Raw genomic sequence first — 17,511 nt, forward strand, 5'->3', positions numbered from 1 at the left:
CAGGTAGAGTTGCTCCTCTGGAGAGAAGGGAAGACAACAGGAGAAATGAAATTGCTCAAGATCATGCCCAAAGTGAGTCAGCTGCTAATGTTTGCCTTCCCTCCCTGAAGCTAGTCTCAGCCTCCCCATGTGAAAGATGATGGGTACAGCCTGTTCTGTGAATCTAGATAACGGCCTTCCCAATCCATACCAGCTTCACATAATGGCGCAGTCCAGCTGCTGCCAGCCTGCATGTCCTTACCTTTCAGCATCTTAACAGCGACGGTGATAGGCTTGTTGGGCTTGTCCTTCTCGATCCCAATGGCCTCCGCCATGACCACCTGACCGAAACAGCCCTCGCCAAGCGGTTTTCCCAAAGTCAGTCTAGGGGACAGAAAAGATCCATTGAGGATAAACGGTGAAAGAAAGCGACTGCAAGAATGCTATCAAACTGGCCGTTGTTTAGTGGTACAGTCTGGGTGTAAAATTCACCTTGGACGTTGAAACTCCCACTTGGGATCAGCTGGGAGCTCCAACTCAGAGACATTGGCCAACATTGGCGAATCGCTGGAGGAGAGGCGGGCAATTCTCACTAATGGCGTGTTGGAGTTCATGGAGGAGTTCGACTCCAAGGACACCTGCTTGAGTGAAAAATAATTCAAATTTGTTACCAACCACCACAAATTACTGGCAAATCTGAACTTAAGCTGGAGGAGGGATTGAGGTCACAGACCAGTAACTAAAAAAACAAACTTTAAGGGCATTATACCAACCAATTCCCTTCAATTGTTTATATTATTATTTGACATTCTTCCAATGCTGGATTCCATCAGGGAACGGAGGAGTGACTGGCAGATGTGTGGAGCAGGTTTTATTTATTCTGTTGTGCAGAATGAAGCCCATTGTTATTCAGTCATTGGTTCTCTTACAGTTTGAGCCAGTAGCTTGTGTCTCAGTCTGCTCCAGCTAACAGATATATTAGACAACACCAGAGTGAAAGGGTTAACTCACAGGCTGTGCATGTCCAACAAGCGTTCAAACAACCAGAATGTCGCATTTTTGGGTCACTTATATTTCAACATGGAAATGGAAATAATGTTTGAACCAGGCACAGTAATGTTTGAGTAACAGGAGCAGACACAATGGGCTGAATGGTCTTTTTCTGCACCATAATAATTCTGTGATTCTGAATATAGACTGTGTGACAGTCTTAAACTGAACAGACAGCAGCCTCACCATTGTTAATAAACCTCAGCTACAGAGTTACTCTCCATACACATTTCATCTGTCTGGACTCAGCGGAATCTTAGAGCAAGAGTGATAACTTCATGTCAACATCTAATGATCGAGAAGATCATCCAAAATCTGCATCCCAAAACCACCAACCGCATAGGCTCCTCTTCACCCATTGTTTCTCCACTCCCTCAGACCAGGGTTTAGTGATTGCTCACTGGGAGAATCTCACAGGCATCATTTACCTCAGAAATGATATAATCCACGATATAGCAGGTGACTGCCTGCAGGCTGCTGGACTGTCCGAGCACGACACCCAAACCTCATCCAGTCCTCACTGTGGACCGGATTTTCAATGACCTGGATCATTTCTAGGTCCTGACTCTGGGATGCTATTTTGATACACACAGACCCTAATTGGGCCAGAGGTGGGGCTCGGCGTCCAATTACGGTGTCGAGTGTTGCCTGAAGGCAAGAACTGACTCCAGGGTGTAATGCTCGAAAGGCAGACAGCAGCCACGGCTGAGTTTGCTGTTGCCTTGTGGATTGTAACAGGCAGGGGAGCAGAGGGCCACAGCCTCACGGTGCAGCCAAGTGCCCAAATACTTGCCGATCCAGTACTTAATCAGCAAAGGCAACTTTGTGCCACGGCATGAGCACCTCAGTTTGACTTTCCCTTTTGATATCAGCAGCCACAACCAATAATGGCTCCCCGCAGTGCTCCCGTCAGCTCTGCACCAGCATGTCGCAGACCTTCTGCTCTTCCTGTCCGTCTCTTATGAAAGTTTCTTTCTGTCCCTCTTGAGCTCGTTAAGAAGCTCTTCAGTGAGCTTAACAGTGGGTTAATTGGAGGCAAGCGGGTTGCCGGTCCCCTCCCTTTGAAGATTGCAGTGTGTTTCTGAGGAGCTGGAAGACTGACACACCATCCGGGAACACCATTTTCAAAGTGCGCCCACACCCAACTTGACCCCCACGGGTGACTGAAAATCCAGCCGTTTGTCAAAACCACGTGCACTTCTGGCAAGGGGAGTGGGCCACCCGGTAATGATTAGGATTCGGTGATGGGAGGAGGGGGAGGATAATTTTACCCCTTCCTAACTCAGGGGTACTAAGGTCTCTGCTGCTGAATATAGAGTATTTTGCTGCAAAATCCATCCTCTAATCTGGAACGTTCCAAATAAGGGGACTCCTGTTTTTAACCATGGCAGTTCACCAGACAGCCATCAGTCATGAAGCAGGCAGCCATTCGGGTGGTGATGGTGGCTTGGGTATTGTAAAAAGACAAACGTGAATTTTCCTTGATCTAATTAAAAGGCGATCAAGGTCAGAGCTGAAGGTTCTTTTTTTGTGGGGCGGGGAGCAAGCGATATGAAAAATCAACAAAACAAAAAAGTGTATGGAGAAGTACAGCCGAATTCACCTTTAAAAAAAAAGCTGGTCTACAATACGCTCCAAACTCTTGTATCTACTTTCTGTTACCTGTCTCTTCAGCGGGAACTTGGAGAGTTTCTGCACTGGCGGTGGGTTCAGGGTTTTCTTTGAAGATGTTCTCATTCTGCACATGATCACTATAATAACAGTCAGTATGATAAGGACACAGCCCGTCACATAGATGAGGACGTCAGCATAGACTGAGCCAGAATCATCCTCCTTCACCAAGTCTTCCGCTGCAGGGGAAATATTGTGAGAAACAAGTTAAAATACAGGGCTTTGGGGCTTCTGTGTGCCAACAGACAATGCTCGGTCAGAAAATTCTCGAGGGAGAAGAGTCCAATTTACTTTTGTGATTTACTTCTTTAAGCACACACAGTGTATTCTGACAATAACTGTTCAAAAGTACAATTGCCCTTGTGGTCACTTAGCCAAAGGAATGGACACAAATGGATTCAAGGAGGCGAAATCCTGTTCATAAAGCTATGATTTTTATCTTCCTTACTAATTAGTTCTCCTCCCTATGCCCTTGCTTTTCCATTACTATCTTGCTAGGGCACAGCCTCACAGTGTAGGTCATCCTCCAGTTCTCTACCCGGTGGCTGTTATCTGTGTGTCACCAGGGTACCTTAACTGAGGAGGATACAATGGCCCTCACCCTATTATCCAACATTCACCCACTCTGATACTGTGATCAGGATCGGGAACCCCGGGCACTTTTCCAATAATTAACTCTGGGTACTGAGTTCAGCCATGCCAACCTCCACGGTGGAGGTCAGCTAACTCAGCACCTCCATGGGAAATTAAACCCGGTGCGTGTGGCTCAGAGCCGGCTGCAGGCAGGATCCGCTGGTGTTAAAAATCAAATCAGATTGTTTTCGCTAAACACAGAGAGTTTACACGCTGAACAGAACTGGGAGGTCCCCAGGTTTGATCTTCTGCTGCTGAGCTGAGCAGTCGTCAGGATGTTACAACTGGGAATGGCCAGTGGGTCAGGGAAGAAAAACCTGCCAAGGACCCAAGCTTACTACTGGTTGCTGTTCAGTGACTGCCAGGTAGAACTCCTGCTGGGAACGTGTTCACGTGATGTTGTACACAGACAGGATCTGGCTCACATGCTGCCCATCACGATTGAATATTCATTTGCCGCTCACTGGCAATGAATGGCTACTTTGGTGAAGTGCTTGTGGGGGGGGGTGTCATGAGCTCAGCCCATGGAAACGTACTTCAACAGCAAGTGGAAGACTTCAGAAGAGGAGGGAAAGAAGAGAATTGATGGGCAAAAACAATATAACCCTTTCTACACATTGTGTGGTCTGCCCCAAGATAACTTTATAATAGCGCAAGGCTCAAGACATTGTCAACTTGACTGATTCTGATTGCAGGTTGAAGAGAAGACATTAGAGCACTAATGGAAATTATCTGTCAATAATGTGGCAGGCCTTAAATTAGGCCAGCAAAATGTTAGTGGGAAAAATATTACCCATGATAAATAGGCCACATGTGAATCGGTCTCCCTTTAATTATGAACATTTGTGATACTTTGACATTTCCAAGTGACCACAGAGGCTGAAGGAAGAAGTAATGGGGCTGAGTGTGGCATCAGAATGTACAGGTAAAGAGATGCACCATCTAGCGGTGAAACTGAGCATTGCGCGTGTGAAATTCAGTCACCAGAAGCGCATAGCCAAATACCAATGTGTAAAAATCAAATGAATTACATAATAAATACAAGTATACATAATTGATTACTTCATCCATATGTTAATATTAACAACTAAAATTTAAAAAAATCAAAAACCATTTTATCTGGGCAATATGCTGTGTTTCACATAAACTTGTATCTAAGAAAGTTTTGGTCTGTCTCCTGGCACTGTGCCTGAAGGATCAGGGCTATTACTGTAAAGGGGTGAGTGCCTGTACTCTTGGCGTCAGTTCTTAGATATGCCAAAGACAGTACCTTGAGGGACTTGAAGCTTTTTCAAATAAAATCCCATTAGAAATGTTCAAATAGGCTACAGCGGTGTTTGTTTATTTATTATGAAATATTTCTACTGGGTGAGTGTGGGCGAGCCTGTCAGGCTCCTGCTATTCATCTAAATTCAGTGAACTGTGAAAGTTTTTCACAAACATTCAGATAAAATGATCACATTTACAGTGGGACCTCCATTTTCCATCCTCCTATTCGCTGTCTTCCAGGTTATCCACGAGAAGTAACAAAACAAATGCTTTGTGCGAGACATCAGCTCATTGCCCAGCAACTTTCACGATTGGTATTTCCTTTTCTTGGTGAATAGGCCGACAGAAAGTTTCATTTTATTAACTGGTATTTTACTTGTTGTCACATCTATGCCATCTGGACTGTAAGGAGGGACTGTCCCTCTTATGATAAGGTATCCTTTCTGATATGGCAGTGAATAGAGATTGCACTGTCATGGAAACCACACAGTAATTAGTGAACGAGTCTGGTTTATGAACTTATTACATTATTGCATTTCATTTTACCTCCAGTCATAACCCAATTGAAATGTTCAATTTTCAGTCCCTATTCCAACAGGAGTGGAGCCTTTGTGTTATTATGCGGTGTTACCCTTTAAGTTATTGAAAACAAGCTGGCAAAATCATTGCGCTTGAAAAGCATAATTTTTTTCATCATTTTGCATTCGAAACAGAAGTTTTCACCATCTGGATCCTTTCCCTTCAAAAATATACGTCCACACGGTGGCGAACAGGAAACCGTCCAGGGGGGGAATTGGCGAGCCCGACATTGGAAAGGAGCAGAGTAAACTTCATGGGATAGTGTTTTCCCCTCATATCCCAAGACAAGATTATCACTTTACTCAGCTCAGAAGGGTGGATCCCTGCCAGTGTCTGAGCTCAAGGTCGTTCAGACTGACACTCGACAGAGGAAGATACATTAGTGGAGATAAAGTTACTGATCCTGGGTGTCTCAGCAAGCCCATCATTTCAGTACGTTACAACAGAGATTTGATTTCTCCTATCACTGAGCTTCCCAAATCATGTCAGCTCCCACTGACCGATTGATTTAAATTTGGGGGAGGGAAGAAACCGATAAACACGCACACACAAATGTAAAATAAAAATCCGAGGCGATCACCAATTTTTTTTTCAATATTTTCTCTAGAAGAGGCACTGTGGTGTGTGAGGTGTGTGTTTGTGTGAGTGTGTGTGTGCGTGAATGTGTGTGTGAGTGTGTGTGAATGTGTGTGTGTGTGTGTGTGTGTGTGTGTGAGGGAGAGAGAGAACTGGGCTGTGAACATCATGAGATGCCCAGGTTCAATCCCAATCAAGATGTGCTGAGGAAGATTAGCGGACACCAGCATTATAATTGGTCTCAACCTCTCTGGCCTAGGGAAGAGGGAACAGAAGAGACAGCGGCTATGGCTGCTCACCTTTGCTGCAGGTTGAATAGCCACCCGATACTCACTATTTAGACATGACATTTTGGTGTGTGTGTGTGTGGAGGAGGGGGTGGGGGGGGGGAGCGGGGAGTGGTTGGAATAATGGGAAATAATGAGAAAAACTGCACCTTTAAGAGATAGAATTGGGAAGTATTTAACAAAAAACGGATACTGATGGTGAGACTTCTGTTTAAAATACGTGTGATTAAAAGATCAACAAAATACATCACAATCTTCCCATTTTGAAGAAAGAAACATTTCACGATAATCACAAGAGAGAATGTGAAAGAGCAGAAATACCTGGCAGAACGGACAACCATGCAGAGTGATGCGAATACCCAATAGAATTACCAGCCAAACAGGTATACTCCCCTGCATCCTCAAAAGTAACATTTCGCAAGTACAGAATTTCTATTTCCTTATCCGTTGTGTTAATACCAGCAGTCTACAAAAAAAAAAGGGAAACCAAACAGGATAGAAGAAAATGAAAGGAGAGGAAGACAATAAGGTAGGTTTGACCCACAGCACCTCAGTAAAAGTCCCTGCACACCACAGACCTGAAAGCAAGTTCAAGCACACGTAGAAGGTTCCATCCTGCTCCAGAATGGTGCAACACGATAGACATTCCTAGCTCCGCGACCTGCACATTAGTCAAGAGTTCCCTTCACCAGGCTCTCACTCTCTCTGTCCCATTATTAGGCATGCAAGAGCAAAAACAAGTGTTTGAACTTGAAGGGGGGGTGGGGGTGGGGGGGGGGAAGAAATTGACCCACAATATGCTGGATTGCTTCAAAGTCAGGTTTAATAAGAAAGGATTTTTTTTTTTCCAGAAATAGTCGCACTAGGCGGAGGGAAAAAAAAGGGGGGTGGACAAGAAGGACAGCACTGTTAAACAGGACAGCAGGGGGTGACATTTAAAAGCAGCCATTGGTTATTCAATGTGATAGTCTTTAAATTAGTAAAAGTGAGAGTGAGCAAAAGGGGATCATGGTAGGAAAAGAGTAAAAGGCGGAATGCAATCCTCTGTATTGTGGGAATTTTTTCCACAGCAAAGGGCAGCAGAGTGGGGTTTTCTTTCTATGCGTAGCAGGGAAGAAGAGGAAAGGTTACTGGTGATTGGTTGGCAGCCTGCAGCAGTTGAGTTCAGTAACATACAAGGGATTTTCTTGCTCCACATTGGACTGGCGATGGTGGCAGGGGGAGGGGGTGGCTGGAGGTTAAAGGTCGCCCTCAGGGATTCGAGGCCTGGGACAGAGTTTTGCGTTTACCTGGTTTCGGTTTGTTGACGTACAGCCAGTGCAGCTTTTCAGCCATGCCAACGAAATTGGTGGCTCTACACAGATACTCGCCCTCATCCTGTTCTGTCACATTGTAAAGAATGAGTTTAGCGTCCGCTTCAGCGGTATTACTTATCCACGACTGCAAGAATAGATCACACAGAACAGATCAGTAGGTTCAGATGCAGCTCCACAGCACGGCTGCAGCCAATGACATTCCCGAATGGAGACCACTGGATGGAGTGGCGGGGAGGGGGTGGTGTGGGGAGGGGGTTATTTAATAAAATAAACTCGGCAGTGAACTTATCATTCCCACTTGGCCTACCTGTCCCATTGTTAGCTGGAGATGTCCCGTCTAGAAGGACAAGGGCAGCAGACACATGGGAACACCACCACCTGCATGCTCCCCTCCCAGCCACTCACCGTCCTGACTTGGAAATATATCGCCGTTCCTTCACTGTCGCTGGGTCAAAATCCTGGAACTCCATTCCTAACAGCACTGCAGGTGTACCTACACCACATGGACTGCAGCGGTTCAAGAAGGCAGCTCGTCACCACCTTCTGAAGGGCAATTAGGGATGGGCAATAAATGCTGGTCTAACCAGTGATGCCCACATGCCGTGAAAGAATAAAAATATTGGTAGGCATGTGACCTTTTGGTAAACATTTATTATTAGGGAAGAAGCTTGAAAACTCCATCTGATTATTCCCTTCCTTTGAGGGCTGGTGCGAGAGGGTGGGCTATTTTGACTCAGTGCCTACCACACATTGGGACTACCTGTTTGCAGCACTGAAGGCAGGTGAGTTGCATCCCACCTCAGGCCTTCCAAGGTAAACCCAGTTTTAACAGGCATCCTGCCTGGAGATGCCTCCTTGCTTTGATTGAATATTAAATAGAGGATGGTGAAATCTTATTATAGCAATATCATTGGCATTGATTCCTGCCTTGTTGGGATCTCCTTGCTCTAGCTTGATCATTTTTGGAATCTCCAATGAACAATCTTCTTCTGGAAGTACATTCTCGAAACTTATACACCGCAAAGCATCATTCCTAATGTACTATTGATGGATCCTCAATTACGGAGGGGAAAAAAGCCCAGGCACGTTCCCGGTTTTTTTTTGTTTCAAACAAATAAACATCATTCCTTTAATTCTGGGGCTGAATCCAAATGACACCAAAGAGCCTCACTCCAGACCTACATGGTGATGTGGTTGAGACAGGTTAACAAGCCGCCTCGGCTGAAGGGGGAAAGTGCGGCTTAAGGGCGGGTTTCTAATGTTAAGTCTGACGGATGATCCCACTCGCCCACGCAAGGGAAAAGAATCCCTAAACCAGCCGGTGAACACATCCAGTTCCTCAGTTTGCAGGCAAGATTGGGGCTGGAGGCTTGATTCTCACAGCCCAATACAGATTGGCCAGCCTGCGCTCAGGCCTCATTTCAGGCCTCTATTTTCCTGCCCAGGCTCTGCCACTGAAGGAAGCAGGTTTCACTGCAAAAAGTTTTAATGCCAGCGGAACCCGTAGAAAATTAAATGGAGCCCCATTAAAGTGCAGATATTGGTTCCCCATGCCGGGAGGGGGTTTTAAACGGGGCCCTTGGAGGTGGGTTCGGAGGAGGAGGAGGAGGAGCAAGATCAGAAGAAAAAGATGTGTTGCACCCGTTTCCCTTTTGCGTCCCCGCCTCCTGCCTCTTCCCTGGAGGCGGCTTCTGTGCAGCGATGGCCACCCATCCGGCAGTGGCAGGGAATCAAATCCAAGCTTCCTAAATGGGCAAGTGGCAGCAAATTTCCACATTTGTGATAGCGTGGCACGAGGCCCCACGCTGTGTCAGAGCCTCGGCTATTCAGCGAAGGCAGCTGCACCATGCGAGGTCAGAGCAGCGCGAAGGGAAGCGGCAATCCGACCGTTTAATGGTGCAGGCGGCAAGGCTGGGGGTATCCGGGGGCAGAGGCTGGCCACGGCGAGGGCAGCTCCGAGAAGCTGCGCTCAGCGCGCCGAGAGGGCCGCTGGCTCCCTTTGGCCTTTCCCGCGGCCATTTCGCTCCAGCTTCCTTTGAGGCTTTCGCCTCACAGACGGTCCAGGCGCTGTGAAGCAACGCTGATTGGGGCCACCCCCCCCTCCTCAAACCTCCTGCCATCCTTAATCGAACGGCAAAGCTGAAGGCGGCCTGCTAACTGGTCACCTTTTGGAAATATTGACCCAGGGAGGGCGCACTGCTCTGGCTGCCGGGTTACGGACCCGTAAGCAAGTGGTCCCAGCAGCCTGAAATGTTCTATGTCCGGATAGTTGAGCCCCACATTTAAAGGACCTTTGTCACACATTCTAGATTTCTTATTGCAGGATGTTAATTTTCCGCCAGTATAGTTCATAGTTCATCCTATGGCTTTATGGCTTCGGGTCTGCCTTTTTTCAGTGGACGGCGGGTGGGGGATGAGGGGGTGATTTAGTGAGGGGGGAAGGGTAGACAATATTAATTTTGAATGAGCACAAAATATTTTTCTCACAGGCACAAAATGAGTGACCTGCCTGACATTGCACAAGCACATTTAATAAACTCTCAGTATGGTCATGTCCCTTTAATTCTTCGGGATGCCAAACCAATACATTTGTAAAATGCTTTCCATTATTCAGGTTATCTGCTCGTTGAGCAGCGTGTTGTGTAAAGCATGGGGTGGGAGGGGAAACCACTCAGTGTTTTTTTTAACGTGAGCTCCAGGACCCTGTTCCTGTTGCCATCTGCCACACTCTATAAATGAGTCTTTACAACATCAAACAAGCCCCTCCGGGCAAGAGAAGAGCAGGTGTTCCACTTTCCAGGCTTTCCCCGCCCCCACCTCCAGCCCTTCCCCCCCCCCATCACTATCTCCCCTCCCCGTCTCTTTTCATTAGTTAGATTGGGAATCACCGACCCCAGAGAGAATGCTACTTAGCTGATTACAGGGGAGGTGGGGGGGGGGGGGGTGAAAGGGTGAAAAGGTTCGCAGCAACTGGTCAGTTCTCAAATCCACTCAGTGGTTCCACTGCCTCCGAGCCACTTGATGGGAGGCCGCATCGGCTGGATAGCAAACTGCAGTGTGCAAGCTCACACGGTTTTTAAAAAAATTCAGTCTCAGGATGCGGTTGTTCCTGACAAGATCGACATTGATTGCCCATCCCTGAGAAGGTGATGGCTTGATGCCACTTCAGAGGGCAGTTAGGAATCAATCATGTTGGTGTGAAGCTGGAGTCACATACTGGCCAGGGCTGGGTAAGGGCGGCAGGTTTCCTCCCCTAAAGGAAGGAGGCAGGTGGGACTTTTACAACAATCTGTCAGCTTCATTGTCACTTTTGTTAATACCATATGTCATGTTAGAGGTTAAGTTACTTGTCTTACTTATAAAAGAACTTGCATTTATATAGCACCTTTCATGATCTCAAGACATCCCAAAGGGCTTTACAGCTAATGAAGTACATTGTAAAAGTTATGTCACTACTGCAGTGTAGGAAACGTGACTGCCAATTTGCACACAGCCAGGTCCCATAACCAGCAATGTGATAATAACCTGATAATCCATTTAAGCAATGTTCGCGGAGCAATAAATATTGGTCAGGATTCCCCTGCTCTTCTCTGACTAGTCCCATGGGAACTTTTACATCCACCTGAGAGGGCAGACAAGGCCTTGGTTTAACATCCTGCCTGAAATTGCAACGCAGCACTCCCCCAGTACTGCACTGGAGTGTCAGCCTGGATTTTGTGCTCAAGTATCTGGAGTGGCACTTGTGCCCACGATGTTCTGACTCAGAGGAAAGATGGCTACCCACAACTAATATAGTATTACATAATATTATTCAGTGATATTATGTAACACAGCAATACAGTGTTACATCATCGATGATCTAAGCAGCTGAAACCGATCCTCAGACCTTGTGCAATCGAAAGCACGATTAGCAGGCACGGCTTTCTTTGCAATGTACTTGGGACAATGCTCCTTGCTTGGGGAGTGAGTAGGATTGCACTTGCTATGGTGCATCTTGCAGCATCTTACAGTGTTGTGTCATCTATAAATCACAAATACCAAGCACTTTTTCACCAAGGTGTCACATCTTTTAAGCGGGATTCAGCTTGTTTGTATGGAAAGTATTGGGCTGATTCCTGAACAATAAGGTGCCTGATTTCAGAGGACCCAACATGCCATGAATTTCCATGCTACTTGCCGCCCCAAAACTTCAAATCGGTCTCCGAGCGACAAGCTGCACTGAAGTACTGTTTCAGCCCTGTTTTTACAGAAGAAATTTTTTTTTCCCTTATCCCTTTTGACTTCTCTTAAAGAGAAAGCTGTTTAGTTCCAGGCCAGTGGTCTTCATTCCTGGCAGGGCTGTTAAATCCACGTGATGCCATTGTTTGCCTTGCGTCTATTTGAAAATCCTCTTTGTGCTCACTGTGCACATTCCACACACATTCTGCTATGTCCCCCCACCCCGCACCACCCCCCCCGCCCCACCCCTTGCTTTTTTGCTATTATCTTCTCTGATCCCAGGTTTAAGGGGAACTTGGTTAAACAACACAGCAGCTCAAAGTGGCTGCACTGAATCCACAGACACAAGCATCTTGCCAGCCAGCTCAAAAAATAGGGGATAAGCAGAGGCTTAAAGTCTTTCCTGTGGTTTGTTTTACTATAACAAGGGTATGAGAATCATGGTCCCACTGTAAACCTCAGTGTGCATCCAGCCTTTCAAGCTGGGCTGGGCAGGACTCCGGGCAACTTTTGAAAAAAGGGAAAATCACGTTGGTAGGGCAATGTGCAGATAGATTGAAAGTTGCAATGTCAGGCAGTGCGGTCCATAAATATCTCACTGTGAGATCGGTGGCCACTGACACTGCCACCACACCCCAGACAAAAGCTTACTTTACTGGAGCTGAAAATCAACAAGTCCATTAGTTTATGCTGTGCTGCGTATCAAACTGCATTTTCACAATTGGGATTCGGGGGGCTTTTACAGTTCTTCTGGGGAATTCCATACTCATGAGTATGGAATTAGAAAGGTCAGTTGTTCCATCTGGCCTATTCCCTCCGCACGTCATATTGCTATACTATGAACTCTACCCAATCCACGTGATCTTGAGGAAGACAACTACAGATAAATTCCAAGAGAATGAAACTCTTGTGAAAAGCTTCATCACTCAACAAAACACCAGGCCATTGATCTAATTGATTCCATGATTTCATCTAATGCTCAAGGAGATTTGATTTCCCATTTTCTGGACTGAATTGCTGTTCTTCTGTCCTTGAAAAATTTGCAAACGGAACGAGTTTCAACTCTCCACTACCTTTCCCAAGTGCTCATACTTCTTGTCTGAGGATCAGTGCAATTGGGCGCACAAACAAACACATAGCAAAAGGATGGTTTGGGGTTTAATTCTTTGTCTGTGTTGGCTTAGCTAAAGGTAGCAGTGGGGAAGCTATGAGCAGACTCAGCATCACAGAACCAGGTTGCGGAAATTTAAAGCACTTACTCCTGATTGTTATTCACTGTCCAGCTCTGCACTGGCTGAGATCAGTTCGGGCTAGATGATGAGCTACAGACCTTCTGCTGTGTTTGATTCAGTGTAACATTGAATAATGACATTGAGCACTACCACCTAAAAGAACAAGGGCAGCAGGTAGATGGGAAGACATCCACCTGGAAGTCCTTCTCCAAGTCACTCACCATCCTGACTTGGAAATATATTGCCATTCCTTCACTATCGCTGGGTCAAAATCCTGGAACTCCCTCCCTAACAGCACTGTGGGTGTACCCACACCACATGGACTGCAGCGGTTCAAGAAGACAGTTCACTACCACCTTCTCAAGGGCAACGAGGGATGGGCAATAAATGCTGGCCCAGCCAGCGAAGTCCACATCTCGTGAATGAATTAAAAAAAACACTGGGTGGTGCATTCACTCACTCACCCATCAGGAGAACAGTCATTTAAGCTTGGCAACACTTTTATTATTTAAATTCACATCCTTGTGTTCAAATCCCCCCCATGGCTTCATTGTTGCCTTACTTGTGTAACCTTCTCCAGCGTCACAACTCTTTGAGAACCCAGCTTTCCTCTAACATTCACCTCTTGTGCAGCTCCAACACATTTTGCCTTTCAGCCACCCAGGCCCTCATCTCTGGAATTCCCACTTTAAACCTCTCCATCTCTCTCTTCTCCTTTAAGACTCTCATCAAATTCTCATAGCACTGCGGGTGTACCTACATCACCTGGACTGCAGCGGTTCAAGAAGGCAGCTCACCACCACCTTATCAAGGGCAACTAGGGATGGACAATAAACGCTGGCCCGGCCAGCGAAGCCCACATCCCTTGAATGAATAAATTTATTTTTTAAAAATCTGACTTCTTTGACCCTCCCCTATCTTTAGTCAATTCTCTTAATATCACCTCTTTGGCTCTTGTCTGTTAATGTTCCTGTGAAGCACTTTGGGACGTTTTTCTATGATAAAGATGCCATAGAAACGCAAGTGATTGTCGAATCCTTGAATATTTGTGAGTAATAATTACACTTTCACATTGTACATGTGAATGCCACAGAGCACAGATGGAATTATTTATTGCCATGTTTATCTGCTGTGCTGCTCAACAATCCTGTTACTTACTTTCAGCACCATGACGTACGGAGCTCCATCTGGCCCCAGTTTGCTGCCGTTGACTTCCACATGTTTAAGCCACTGGATGTGCGGCTGTGCATCACTGAAGACCTTGCAATGGAATTCCACGTCACTGCCCACAACCACTGACTGGTTTGCAGGCAGTCCCGCCTGAAGAATAGGCCGATGTGGAGACCTTTCTAAAAATGGAAGGAGACATTTCAGATTAAAACAAAGCAACACACGCAACTTCATTTGGGAATTAGTAATAAAACAGTTATTATTATTTATCCGCAGGGTGCAAGATTATCAGCATTTGGATTAAGCTGCCAGGTGAGGTAGTAGAGTTAAGGGAAAGGGCTCAGGATGACAGGCCGAGAGAGTAAATTATTGGAGGATACGCCAAGTGAATGGCTTTCTCTCATCCTTGTATGTGAATACCACTGGCAGCTTTATCATGAGTATGGAATTAGAAAGGTCAGTTGTTCCATCTGGCCTATTCCCTCCACACGTCATTTGCTATACTATGAACTCTACCCAATCCACGTGATCTTGAGGAAGACAACTACAGATAAATTCCAAGAGAATGAAACTCTTGTGAAAACATTCATCACTCAACAAAACACCAGGCTATTGAACTAATTGATACCAGCCATTACAACACTGAGTTCTACACATGATCCAGTGGATGATTCATCCTTCGAAGCTCCAATTAGGCTTGATTTTTATTTTCATGGGTTCTCTGCTGGCATTGTCCCTTTTAATCACCATCTTTCCCAAAACCACTCCCACTTGGTAGCTTTCTCTCTTAGAACCATAGAACACTACAGCACAGAAAAACAGGCCATTCGGCCCTTCTAGTCTGTGCCGAAATATTATTCCGCTAGTCCCATTGACCTGCACCCAGTCCATAACCCTCTAGACCTCTCCCATCCATGTATCTATCCAATTTATTCTTAAAACTTAAGAGTGAGTCCGCATTTACCACGTCAGATGGCAGCTCGTTCCACACTCCCACCACTCTCTGAGTGAAGAAGTTCCCCCTAATGTTCCCCCTAAACCTTTCCCCTTTCACCCTAAAGCCATGTCCTCTCGTGTTTATCTCTCCTAATCTAAGTGGAAAGAGCCTACTCGCATTTACTCTGTCTATACCCCTCATAATTTTGTAAACTTCTATCAAATCTCCCCTCATTCTTCTACGCTCCAAGGAATAAAGTCCTAACCTGTTTAATCTTTCCCTGTAACTCAACTCCTGAAGACCCGGCAACATCCTAGTAAATCTTCTCTGCACTCTTTCAATCTTACTGATATCCTTCCTGTAGTTAGGCGACCAGAACTGCACACAACTTCTTTCAAGATGTGTCACCACATTCCTCAGGCACTGAGCCTGCACGTTCCCCTTCCCTCAAATCAAGGGATGCACGGTTTTATCTCGGTGCCTGGTGTTGGGGAGCGAGAGGGACAAGAAAGCAAAGCAAGGGTGCGAATACAGTGTGGCTGTAGTCGCATGTTATCAGTGACCCATACATCAGGGCATCTTATGTTCAGAACCATTGTCCTGTCAGCCTTGTCCTGAACCACAGGACTAAACAGAATAAAAGGCCAATCCATGGCCGCAGGGCATTGTCAGCACAGTTGGCATGGTGCTGCCATGGAGATCCAACAGAGGCAAGGCCCGACAAGAGCAAGTTTAATGCAGAAAACGAATGGGGGAAGCCTATCCCTTTGCATATTTGTTGTGAACACTGAGTGGGAATGTGTTATATTATCGACAAAGGTGACTTTGAATTAAAAATGCAACTAATTATATCTCACACCACTGCAGCTCACTGACTGTCACAGTTCATTTCAAACATTAATCCCCTTTTTAATACCTTTGCTTCAAATCAGCTTTTGCAGTGTCTAACCACACAGCCTCCTTTTCACTGTTAACAGTGTAACTGTAGTTTTTAATCAAGCTACGACAGCAATAATAGATTAGGGGGCTGAAGTGTTTTGGGACTGAGCCCAGCTCCTGGTGTTAGTATGAGGGCTTTCTATGATCCAAAATGATGCCGTATTATTCTTACAAATGAGGTCTGGGCTATTTCTTTTTAAAGACAGACTGTGGTGTATTTGTACGAAGTGTGGAATATTAACTATTCTATCTGGGAGATACGGTGGTAATGGGTCATACATCCTCTTTCCATTTTCCAAACACGAATGAGAGGCTGAATAAGCTGGTTAAAAAAAAAGCTAAAAAAACAAGGCTCCCCGGCTTGATGACTCATTTGATAAAAAGCTCACCACCACCTTCCCAAGGGCAATTAGGGATGGGCTTTGCCAGTGATGCCCACATCCCATGAATGCGTAAAAAAGGACTGTGCAGCATGGTCCTGAGTCCTGGATACACACAGTAGCCATTGGAGGCACCCTTTCACTGTTGTTACACTAATGATGTCCAGGGATTATGGGAAAAAAAATGTTAAAGTCTGCCTCCTATAATCCTCTTCTTTGCCCACTTTCTTCTTGGCCAATCGCTATAGCCAGGGCAGTATTCCATAAGCAACAAAAACAAAAATAGCTGGAAAAATTCAGCAGGTCTGACAGCATCTGCGGAGAGGAACACAGTTAATGTTTCGAGTCCGGGTGACTCTTCGTAGTATTCCATAAGTGTCAGCTGTCACCCTCTGGCACAATATCCCCCCTTCCCGTATTGACATTGAAGCCTGGATTTTCCAATTGCCCTCATTTGAATGCTGCAGTAGCCCATTTGTTTTTAATTGGATCTCCACCAGCACTGAACTGTGCCAATCAAAAAACACTGGTTTTGAGGCCTTGCAGCCTAACCAACCATCTCACCCAAATCCGATCCCACCTACCCTCAGTAAATGGCTGTGCCTCTACAGGGGTCACTGTGGAGCGACCAGGGGTAAGAGCCCTGGATAAATTTCCAGTCCCTAATGCAGGCCTGAGCCCTGGTTGATATCAACTAACCTGGCACAAGCCAAGAACTGAGGATGCCTCTTGTATGGTACAGACAGGGAGACTTGTATACCTGAGCTGTTGAGATGGCTGAAGACCTTATTGATAACATTCCCTTGGTAGCTGTGGCTCAGATGGTGGCACTCAACCTCCTGTGTTACAATGCTGTGAGCACAAATTCCATTTCAGAGAGCTGAGCACAAGATCTAGGCTGACACTACAGTGCAGTACTGAGGGAATGCCACACTGTTGGAGGTGCCATCTTTCATATGAGCTGTTAATCCAAGGCCCAAGTGCCTACTGGGGTGGATGTAAAAGAGCCCAGGGCACTATTTGGAAGAGGAGCAGGGCCATTTTCCAGGTGTCCTGGTCTATATTGATCACTAAAACAGAATAGCTGGTCGTTATAACATTGCTGCTTGTAGGAGCAATTGTTGACTCTTAAACGCCCTCTGAACAAGGGCAATTAGGGATGGGCAACAAATGCTGGCCTAACCAGCGCCGCCCACATCCCATGAACGAATGAAAAGAACTTGCTGTGTGCAAATTTGATGTCCTGTTTCCTACGTTACAGCAGTGATTGCACTT

The 17,511-nt window shown here is 46.0% G+C and overlaps 1 protein-coding gene across 6 annotated transcripts in view; it reads right to left on the minus strand.

Moving 5' to 3' along the window:
* Nucleotides 1-17,511, minus strand: part of fgfr3 (fibroblast growth factor receptor 3) — a 167,732-nt gene that overhangs the window by 23,489 nt on the left and 126,732 nt on the right. For 2 of the 6 annotated variants that reach the window (XM_078553092.1, XM_078553103.1), the window contains exons 7-11: nt 13,969-14,159; nt 7,334-7,484; nt 2,692-2,879; nt 472-620; nt 242-363 (exon numbers count right to left, since the gene is read on the minus strand). In XM_078553092.1, the coding sequence (XP_078409218.1) occupies nt 242-363; nt 472-620; nt 2,692-2,879; nt 7,334-7,484; nt 13,969-14,159 (801 nt within the window). Of the gene's footprint in view, nt 1-241; nt 364-471; nt 621-2,691; nt 2,880-6,365; nt 6,511-7,333; nt 7,485-13,968; nt 14,160-17,511 lie in introns of all 6 variants that reach the window. The other 4 variants (XM_078553134.1, XM_078553126.1, XM_078553118.1 and 1 more) reach the window with 4 other exon arrangements.

Source organism: Cetorhinus maximus, chromosome 1 (assembly GCF_964194155.1).
Source record: "Cetorhinus maximus chromosome 1, sCetMax3.hap1.1, whole genome shotgun sequence".
In the NCBI taxonomy this organism is placed as follows: domain Eukaryota; kingdom Metazoa; phylum Chordata; class Chondrichthyes; order Lamniformes; family Cetorhinidae; genus Cetorhinus; species Cetorhinus maximus.